The sequence below is a fragment of the Psammomys obesus genome, unplaced genomic scaffold, assembly GCF_907164565.1.
Source record: "Psammomys obesus unplaced genomic scaffold, mPsaObe1.curated_primary_1811, whole genome shotgun sequence".
In the NCBI taxonomy this organism is placed as follows: Eukaryota; Metazoa; Chordata; class Mammalia; order Rodentia; family Muridae; genus Psammomys; species Psammomys obesus.
In genome coordinates, this window is record NW_026585643.1 from 1,071,782 (window position 1) to 1,082,300 (window position 10,519).

General features: G+C 51.1%; 1 protein-coding gene across 1 annotated transcript; it reads right to left on the minus strand.

The window, feature by feature from the left end:
- Positions 1-1,245: 1,245 nt before the first annotated feature.
- Positions 1,246-5,136, minus strand: Ppp1r3e (protein phosphatase 1 regulatory subunit 3E). The gene is made up of 2 exons (XM_055615838.1): positions 4,504-5,136; positions 1,246-4,412 (listed from the first exon to the last, which is right to left on the minus strand). The coding sequence occupies exons 1-2, from the start codon at positions 4,918-4,920 to the stop codon at positions 3,990-3,992; spliced, it is 840 nt and encodes a 279-aa protein (XP_055471813.1). The 5' UTR covers positions 4,921-5,136; the 3' UTR covers positions 1,246-3,989.
- Between the last annotated feature and the right edge of the window lie 5,383 nt (positions 5,137-10,519).

Sequence of the window (10,519 nt, forward strand, 5' to 3'; positions counted from 1 at the left end):
GGGGGGGGGGGGGGGGGGGGGGGGGGATGAGGCAGGGAATGAAGCAGAAGCAGGTGCTTTACAAGTTTGACACTAGGCTGGGCTAAGCAGGACCATGTCTCTGAGGTCAAAATATCACAGAGGGAGAATGAAAGACGTGCCAGCTGGAGCGCTATGAGGCAGGCAGCTATGGGGACCTCGCTGAGGTCTGCAGGAACGGAGAGGTGTTTCTGTTGGCATTAGTGTTCTCCCACCGCACTTTCCAGACTACAGAAACCATGGAGAAAGCCTCCATCCACTTTGGTGCCTTCTGATGACTCCTAAAGTGAATCCTCGTTAGCAAATACTATTTTCCATGTGTGACTGGGCTATGGCAGCAGGGGGTTGGGAGTAGGTGTTCTCCCTGGCCATACTCTTCAGGGTAAGGGGAGCAGGGACTGTCTCTGACATGAACTCAGTGGCTGGCTCTTTGATCATTTCTCCCCGATGGGGGAGCAGCCTTACCAGGCCACAGAGGAAAACAATGCAGCCACTCCTGATGAGACCTGATAGGCTAGGGTCAGATGGAAGGGGAGGAGGACCTCCCCTATCAAAGAACTTGGGGAGGGTCATGGGAAGAGATGAGGGAGGGAGAGTGGGATTGGGAGGGTCTGAGGGAGGGGGCTACAGCAGGGATACAAAGTGAATAAACTGTAATTTATTAAAAAATAAATTAATTTAAAAAAAGAAAGGGAGTCTCACTTGATTTGTAGGTGGCAGGGTGTATGATTCTGCTGCTCTAGGTCAAGGGAAGGGAAGGGAAAGCAGAATCTTAAACCTGTGCACCAGGGAAGTGACATCTGGGCAAGAAATGCCTTCTGGGAATCTCAGGACTAGGCACACAAATACCACTCAAGACAGTAGGCTGTAGCTCCCCTCCCCCCATTTTACAAGGCTTGCGGCCACCAATAGTTTGTTAGTCTACGGTTCCAAGAATGAGGCTGCTATTATTTGTGTGAACAAGGAGGTAGCTCAGTCTAGGCCCAACTTTGGGGACTGGGGAAAAGTGCCAGCTTATTCTTAAATGCTGCAGCACCTCAATAAAGAACAAGATGCCGGACGGTAGTGCCGCACACCTTTAATCCCAGCACTCAGGAAGCAGAGGCAGGTGGATCTACAGAGTTCCAGGACAGCCAGGGCTACACAGAGAAACCTTGTCTCAGCTCCTCACCTCCAAAAGCCCCAACAAAAAACAAAACAAACGAAAAAAGCACAACCAAACACACAAAATGGAAGAGTCCTGTTTGTCTACAACGCTGAGAATGGGGGTGTGAACAAGCCACAGTACCTCTTACAGAGAACACAGGATGACTTGTGACCCTATCCTAAGCTCACATTCATCCACTTGGTATTTCCAGAGGTCCGGAGGTCCTAGGGAGGGAGTCCAGCAAAAACTGCCTAGCAGCTGCTCTGAGTCTGAACCTCTCTCAAGGAAACATCAACGAATTTACCAAGGCAAGGGTAACGGAGGGGGAGGGAGGGAGGGAGGCACACTGGTGGCATAGAGGGTAGGCTTCAGCCAGAAGAGAACCCCACTGTTTGGAGAGCTGGCACTTATGGAGGTTCCCAAGTTCTCTAGCAGGCAGGCGGGCCTTGCTGACCCTGCAGAGCTGCAATGCTGGCACGGGAGACAGCAGGAAAAACATCTGTGGCCCTTCGAGGACAGGAAGGCACAGCATAATCAGAATGGCAGTCTCTCCCGATGGCAGATGATAGCTATTGAGCAAAGTTTTTAATTTTGTTCTTAAACAAATAAACAAACAAATACATACCACCATGGTTACACCGAGACTGTGGGGACTTCCTGGGCTCACAACGAGGCCATCCTGAACAAACTGATGAGCTTAGCAGGGACAATAACACTCGAGTCACCGTGCCACTTAAACATGCACGTAGCACACATTCAGCACGCAGAAGTTAGATGGGGGCTACAGGGAACACGCACACATTAGGAATGATGTCACAACTGAACGTCAACCCAGTGCCCCTGGGCTCGTTTTGGACACTAGAGAGTGCACTGTCTGGCAGTTTCCAAGGACGGCTCCTCCCTTTACTGTGCTGAACCTGACGGAGATCCATGGGATACGTGAGTCTTCTTCACAGCTTAAACGGGCATTTGTCTGAGGAATGACCGGAGGGGCAAAGGTACAAGCCCCAAACTGAATTCTGAACGTATGTGTGGGTACCTGGCACACAGGAGGGGGAGCGAGAAACTGTCCTTCGAGAAGTTGGCAAAGCAATGGGATGCCGGAAACCAGTTACCTGGTAAGTCCTTGTCCAGTGGTAACAGGAATTCTTTCTCCTTGGGAGAAGCGTCAAGGAGGTGGCTGAGGAAGGTGGCTCAACTCTGGCCTCAGAGAAAAGAAGCTACAGTAGGGATGGGGGGATGTCTAGCAGAGAGCCCAGCCTGACTCCCACCTAAAGATGTGAAGTGTTAACGGGTATCATGGAAGGCTCGGGGCTTTCCATTTCATCGGCTCAGGATAGGGATCAAAGTGCCACCTTCTGGTGCTATTTAGTGCTCAAACTGCTGGTATTCCTGTTTCCTATTTCTTATGCCCGTAATGTTTTCTCCAACAGAGTTCAGGCACTGCTTCATTCTGGGGCTCCCAAACATCACTTCCCCTACCAGCAATACTCTTCTCCATTTTCTGAGGGGACCCAGGCTGGAAGTCTGTGGAGGAAAAAGAGCAAAAACCAAAGGGCACAGGGTGAGGTATGGCTTGGGGGCTATGGGATGCACTGAGGCTATCTGCTGGTCGCTTCCGGGGTCCTGGATCATTTGTGCCCCCAAAACATGAGGAACTATCCTCTTCTGCAGCCACAGGCTCACAGTGCTGGGTGTCCAGGATAGCTTGGTAATCACGTGGCCCTGGCTGGCCTCAAACTCAGTGCCCCTGCGTGTGCCACCATAGCTGGCCTGCTCTGCGGTCTTTGCGCATAGCACTATGCTGAAGGATGTCGTGTCTAACCTGCGCTGTGCTACGAACAGATTCAAAAAATGCCAAAAAGTAGCTCCTGAGGTATAGTGGTCACACCAATAAGGCCAGCACGGCAGAGGTTAGGGCAGGAGGCTTGAGATGCTGGCGGCCAGCCTGGACTAGAGACCCTGTCCAAACAAACAACAACAAAAGGGGTAGCCTTAGGGGTCACCTAATTTCTCACGGAGGAAACTAGAGCCCAAAGACATAAAGAAACCTGCTCAATCATAGAGATGCTTAGTGGTGGGTTTTTCCTCTTTTAAGAGGCACAAAGAATATATCCGTAGTGATTTTCATGATTCGCTGTCCCTTGCCAAACAGTCCATAAAGTGCTCAGAGGTTTGAAAAGTAAGGCTGGCATTCATCGTTTTGGAAGCCTAGATGCCTCACTATTTGGCTCTAAGGGCGGGCCAGGAGTTCCTTTTGCCGCCATCTTTATTCCTAAGGAGGCTTGCCTGGTGGCTGAAGGAACTCAAAAAGCACAACCTGACATAACCCCCCACTCTTGAAGCTGGAAGCCACGAACTGCTGAGGGACGAGGAAATCCTGTCCTACTGTCAGGGGCAATGGTCAAATTCCTGGGGTGAAGCAAGGCAATTTCGGCTCAGGTGAAGATAGGACGGCAGGACATGGGAGCTGAGGTGGTAAGGCCAGTAAGAGGGAAGCAATCCGAGTGACTTCACTGGGTTGGACTTCACACATCAAGACTCCTCGATCCACAACGCTTCCGAGCCCAAGGAGTCTTGACCTTCCAGAGCCCTTCTGGGCCTCCTTTCTCCTTTCTTGAGTTCCTCGCACTTACAGCCACCCCAATCTCTCCGAGTTTCGAAGGCGGGTTTCAAGCCACCTCCGCTCGACTCCCTGGGACCCCTCGCCACTCATCTGCCAACGGTGGTTCCCCGGTTCCTGGAGCCACCGCGCCCTCCCCAGCCCCCACGCCTAGGTCCCTCGGGTTTTTTCCCCCCTGCTGTGGCCAGCAGGAGCCCAGCCTCAAATAAAATGGATCCAGCCCTGGGGCTCCGCGACCCCGGCGCCGGCAGGGTGCTCGGGCCCCAGCAGCGCGTAGTCACGGCCGCCGTTGTTGTCCCAGAACTCGCGGCCGGTAACGCGGTAGCGAAGGGCGAAGAGCAGCGCGCCGCCCACCGGAGGCGCAGGCAGGCGGAAGGCGAAGCGGTCGGCCCGCGGCGGGGCCGGGGCCGGGCCGGCGTAGGAGGCGGGCGACTCCCGCAGGCTGCGCCAGCCGTCCGCGCTCCAGCGCACGCTCACGCGCTTCTCGTAGGCCAGGTCCAGCACGCGCGCGCTCCCGGCCACGCCCGAGGGGCCCGCGTCGGCGCGCTCCAGGCAGATGCGCTGCGCCTGCAGCCGGGCGGCGAAGCCGGGCTCCAGCGCAGGCTCCAGGGCGGTGCGCGCCTCCTGCAAGGGGAGAGGACGGGGAGGTGGGTCAGGGCCGGACCCGGGGCCAGAAGGCTGGGGGGAGGGGGATACGACACGGCGGGGCGCCTACCTGGAGGCCGCGGGTGCGCGGCGGGCACGGCGCGAAGTGGCGCAAGGCGTCCCTCTGCAGTTGCATCTGCACGTGGCGGGGCACCCGGGGCGGCTCCCCCGGGCGGAAGCGGCGCACCACGGCCAGCTCCAGCCCCAGCGCGTCGGCGAAGCGCACCCTCTTGCGAGTGTCCGGGCTGCGACTGCGGGCCGTCCGCGCCCCGCCGCCACCTGCGGGTGCCGAGCGGGCCCTGCGCCCCCGGCCCGGAACGTGTGCCCGCGAGCGGGCGCCCGGCCGGGTCCCGCCCTCCCCCGGCTCCTCCTCCGACTCCTCCTCGAGGCTCGGCCGCTGGCTGCGGTAGTAGGCGCGCTCGGTCAGCGCCGCTATGAAGCTCAGATTGCGGGGGATGTCAGTGCGCGGAGGCCGCTCGTGGGACATGTCACCCCTGCTCCCCAGCGGGGCCGGCGCGTAGGGGCCCGCGCGTCCTCGCTCTCCCGCCTGCTCTGCGTCGGAGCATAAGGTGTAGGGCGGCTCGGCGGCTGCTGGCCGTGGACTCTCCTTGCCGTCACCTCGGGTACCCGGCTTGCTCGGTTTCCTTGAGCACCTTTCCCTCCCTTGGGCGCTCAGCCCCGAGGTCCCGCCATCCGCCCTCCCGCTTCCAGTTGTCTGCTCTGAGCGTGCGCTCAACGGCGCTCACCCTTTGGTTCTGCGGGCCTCGCTGACCCGGCCCCCGCCCACAGCCCTCTGACAGGTGGCTCGCATCCATCTTCACGGCTGCACCAGGGGGCGGGACTGACTCCATCCTTGGGGTCCCAGATGAGTTACTCCAGTTTGAGAAAGGTTAAAGCAGGGAGGAAGGAGTAATCTTTCGTTTTGCACGGAAAAGTGCAAAGTGCTAAGGGTTTAACTCTGTTTGGGGCTCAGTGTTTTTCTTAAGGCCAGGCTACAGGTTTGAGACTGGGGTGATGATGGGTGTAATGAAAGAAAGGACACGAATTCTAGGTCGAAGACTCAAAAGCATGCGCGGTGGTGGCACACTGGCTACTAAAAAAGAGTAGTGGGAACACCTAGCTTCCAGTCTTATGTCCCCTGCTGTGTGACCTAGAGAAAAGACTACCTTCTCTGGACCTTGGTCTTCTCACTCGTTAAAAAAAAAAGTTCTAATCCCTAACTGTACATCTTTTCAAGAATGGAGGCTGTTTCTGATTCACGACAGGTTTTTGTTTTGTTTTTACTTTTGTTTTTGCTTTTGGAGACAGGGTTCTCTGGGTAGCCCTGGCTGTCCTGGACTCGCTTTGTAGACCAGGCTGGCCTCGACCTCACAGGGAGCCTCCTGCCCCTGCCTCCTGAGTGCTGGGATTACAGGAGGCGGGTGTGTGTGCCACTGCACCTGGCTCAGGCAGTTTTTATACATGAATGGCCTCCCAGTTACTGAGCTGAGCTTCCAAAAAGGACACAGGACCGGCTATTTTCCGTTTCATTTTTGAAAAACGTACTTGTGAAAATGTACGTAAAATGTTTTCTAACTTCTCTACTGATGTTTTTTTCTTTTCTTTTTAACATCTATTTATCTATGTATGAATGCTCTGTCTGCATGTACACATGTATGCCAGAAGAGGGCACCACATCACATTACAGATGGTTGTGAGCCACTACCTACAAGGTGGTTGCCAGGAATCCAGACCTCTGGAAGAGCAGCCAGTGCTTTTAACCACGGAGCCATCTCTGTAGCCCCTCTTTTTTGTTTTTGTTTTTGACAGGGTTTCTCTGTGTGACCTTGGCTGTCCTGGAACTCACTATGCAGACCAGGCTGACCTTGAACTCAGAGATCCACCTGTCTCTGCCTCCCAAGTGCTGGGATTACAGGCGAGAGCCACCACAGCCCAGCATCTACTGATTTTTTTTCAATGATTTGTCTTATTTTTAAATTATGTGTTGGGAGTTGTGTATTCAGTAGTGCAGGTGCCCACGGAGGCCAGAAGGGGTCATCTGATAGCCCGGAGCCGGAGTTACGGTAGATGTGAGGGGCTGGAAGTGGGTGCTGAGAAGTCACCGAGGTCCTCTAGAAGAGTGCTGTGCGCGCCTGATGGCTGGGCCATCCTTGCCAGTGTCACGGTAGTTACTAATTGTGGAGCTGGGATTAGTACTTGAGCAGCTAAACTCTAGAGTCCATCCTCTTTTTTTTGGGGGGGGGTAATTTTTTTTATATTAATTACAGGTTGAGTCCACCCTCTTAGCCATTTAGTTGTTATGTAACATTAAACCACACGTGGTAACAGATAATACTAGTCTCTTCATTAAATGTTGATGCTGACACCTGATACAGAAGCGGAAGGTAAGAGGCTCAAAATGGCCCCGTGGTAAGAGCACGCCCTACTCCAGGGAATCTGATGCCCTTTCTGGCCTCCAAGGGCACCTGCGGTCACATGACCATAGCCCCTACATGGACACACACAAGCACCTGATTAATTTTCTTTTTAATTAACAAAAGGGAGTATGACCTGGAGAGGACAGGAGCTCCACAAGGACCAAATATATTTGGGCACAGGGTTCTTTTGTGAGACTGTTTCTCCAACCAAGGACCATGTATGAATATAATCTAGAACCCCTGCTTGGATGTAGCCCATGGCAGCTCAGTAACCAAGTGGGTACCCTAGTAAAGGGAACAGGGACTATATCTGACATGAACTCAATGGCAGGCTCTTTGACCTCTTCCCTCCACCCGAGGGAGCAGCAGCCCTGCTAGGCCACAGAAGAGGACATTGCAGCCAAGCCTGAAGATGCCTGATAAGCTAGGTTCAGATGAAAGGGGAGGAGGTCCTCCCCTACCAGTGGACCTGGAAAGGGGTAGGGAGAAGAAAAGGGAGGGATGGTGGGAATGGGAGGGAATGAAGGAGCAGGATACAGATGGGATACAAAGTTAATAAACGATAACTAATATTAAGAAAATAAAAATTAAAAAAAGGAGGGCTGGGCATGGTGACCCTTAATCCCAGCACTTGGGAGGCAGCAGCAGGCAGACCTCTGAGTTCAAAGCCTTCCTGGTCTATAGAGTGAATTCCAGGAGAGTCAGAGCTACTCTGAGAAACCTCATCCTGAAAACCCAAAATAAGAGCTGGAGAGAGTTCAATTCCCAGCCCCCACATGGCAGCTCACAGCCAAGGTGGCATTCAGTGTTCTCTTCTGACATGCAGGCATCTATATGCAGATAGAGTACTCATATACATAAAAATAAAGAAATCTTTTAAAAAACCCCAAATAGATAAACAAATAATTAACTAAATAATAAGATGGGGCCAGGCATGGTGGTACACTCCTTTAATCCCAGCACTCTGGGAAGTAGAGGCAGGCAGATCTCTGTGAGTTCAAGCCCAGCCTGGTCTGCATAGTGAGTTCCAGGACAGCCATGGCTTAGAGAGACCCTGTCTCCCCCCTGCCCCTCAAAAAAATAGAAATTAAATCTCTAAATTCACTTATTTGTGGTGTGGGTGTTTGAAGCCAGGGCCCCATGTTTGCTGGACAAACACTCTACCACTGAGCTCTTGAAGTCTATAAATTTGTAACAATGTGGCTTAACACAAAATAACTACACAAGGAACTCAACTGGAAATAAACACTGAAACTTACATGTCTTATTGTGTGGTTCCTCTGTGTGTGTGTATGTGTGTATGTGTTCACAGCAACATTAGCTAGGACTCATTAAAAAAAAAAATAACATTGAGTTGTGTTTCTTATTTCACACCTAAAATGCACAGAGTTACTTCGTGTCCTAAGGTGTAAAATAATTATGCACTGATTAACATCACAGTCAGGCAGCTGAAAGGATCCTCCTAGCTCTGGTGAAATAATATGGCATTGAAGTAAAACCAAGGAGGCTCCCCCGTAGTTTATGGCCTGGAGTTTTTGGCTTGTCTCCGGCTCGCACTGGAGTTTTTGGCTTGTCTTTGGCTCTGCCGTGTGGGACTGGTAAGATCCTTGAGGTGTATACCTCTGGACTAGATAACAGAGTCTGACAACCCTGCTCTTCTGGAGGCTCACACTGACATCGAATCTTCCAAATTAGTCTGTTTTTTAAATAGCAACTGCAATGATCTCTAAACATCTGATAGGAACTGCTCAGAGACTGCCCAGAGGTGCCAACTGATTAATTTAGTCAATGGGTACTGTTGGCTTGTTTGGCCGTGAAGACCCAAATGTGAATAAACCACAGCTCTGTCTGTCGAGGAACACACTCTGTAGACGAGGCTGGCCTCAAACTCATCAAAATCTGCCTACCTCTGCCTCCCAAAGTACTGGCATTACAGGCTTGTGTTATCACCACCCGGCTATTAGGGTCTCTTAAGACCAGTAATAAAAACAAATTCACACTCTGGAGAGGCAGAGGCAGGTGGATCTCTGTGAGTTTGATGCCAGTCTGGACCACAAAGTGAGTCCAAGACAGCCAAAGCTCCACGGAGAAACCCTGTCTGGAAAAAAAAAAAAAAAAAAAAAAACAGCAACAATTCAGAGTGGGGTACACTTGTGTAATCCCTGCACTAATCAGGAGGTGCAGGAGAAGGGATATCAGGGTCAACTTTATCTCCACAGTGAGTGCAAGATCAGCCTGGGCCACACAAGACCTCACTGCAGAACAAACCTCCAAAGTCTATTTATTTCAAGTAAACCATATTGCAAAGGAAAGCCTTTAACTAGGTGTCTCTAAAAACAAATGGGGCTGTCTTCCTGGTGGCATCTAGAATGATCAGTCCAAGAACAAAGAAGAATGAGTGTGGGTGAAGGTATAGAACTATGCAAGAGTGGGTTAGGCTGTGTGTTCAGAGAACTCAGAACTGCTGTGCATTCCAACTATAAGAACAACCTTGACGGCCAAAGGGAAGAGGAGGTCATCTCGAGGCAATGCACTGAAAACGTTCAAACTTACAGGTCAGACTGAGTTAGACTAAGTCCTAGCTTCTCTCCTTAGTGTGTGGATTTGGGCAAATGATTTAACCTTTCCAAGCCTCAGCTTCATTTTTCATGTAATAAGCGTTAAACAGCCTAAGAAATAAGGTGAGAACAACAGTTATACATGTAAAGAAAGTACCGTAGTTCACGGCTGCAATGCCAGCAGTCTGGAAAGCTGGCACAGACAGAGTGTGAGTTCAAAGTCAGACTGACTTACAAAGAACATGGAGAGAGGAGGAGAAGGAGGAGGAGGAGGAGGAGAGGAGGAGGAGGAGGAGGGCGCTCGCAATAAATTCCCATAATGTGTTGCTACTACCATCACCGTGGCTTCTCTGGTGACCACACAGATAAAAGGGAGCACGAAGGCTTAGTGGGAGAAGCAAGGGGAAGCAAACAAGAAAGAACTGAAGGAAAAAAAAGCATAACTGGGTTGCCTCTTTCTGGCTGGGCTAAAGTTGCAAACTGAGCTAAAGAAATGGCAAGATTCAGGAGCCCAGCATGACGGAGGCACTGGCCTCGTGGTCAGTGCCCTCCTGTGGAGCAGTCAGAAGGCTTCTTGCCCTGGAACTTACTCTACATAAATATATTATCATGTGCTGGGCGGTGGTGGTTCATGGCTTTAATCCCAGCAAATCTGAGCAGAAGCAAGCCGATCTCTGTGAGTTCCAGGCCAGCCTGGTCTATACAGTGAGTTCCAGGACAGCCAGGGCTACACAGAGGAAAAAACCCTGTTTCAAAATAAAAGCATGTGCGCACACCTACGTTTTATATATACACGTTTTTACAAATGTAAACTATATGTATACATGATATATGTACATATATTTATCATATAAATATATTTAGTATATATGCATATGTGTACACATGTTTATATGTTACCCACAAGTGTATAAATATATACATGTATTCACGTTTAAGTTTAGATATGTGTAATTTGTAAAACGGGCATTAACCTTAACAGTGGTAACCTGAATTTAAGGAGGATGTGTATTTCTATTAGTAAGCTTACATCAATTTGTGCCTTTTATTGTTTGTATTTTTTAAATGAGGATTAATTCATGTGGTGGGTGAAAACATTGAAAGAAAGTCA

Excerpts from the sequence above, each read along its gene's own strand:
- Ppp1r3e (XM_055615838.1), bottom strand. The coding sequence starts at position 4,920 with ATGTCCCACGAGCGGCCTCCGCGCACTGACATCCCCCGCAATCTGAGC. Across the intron at positions 4,413-4,503 it reads CGCGCACCCGCGGCCTCCAG|GAGGCGCGCACCGCCCTGGA; the intron begins GTAGGCGCCCCG and ends CTCCCCTTGCAG.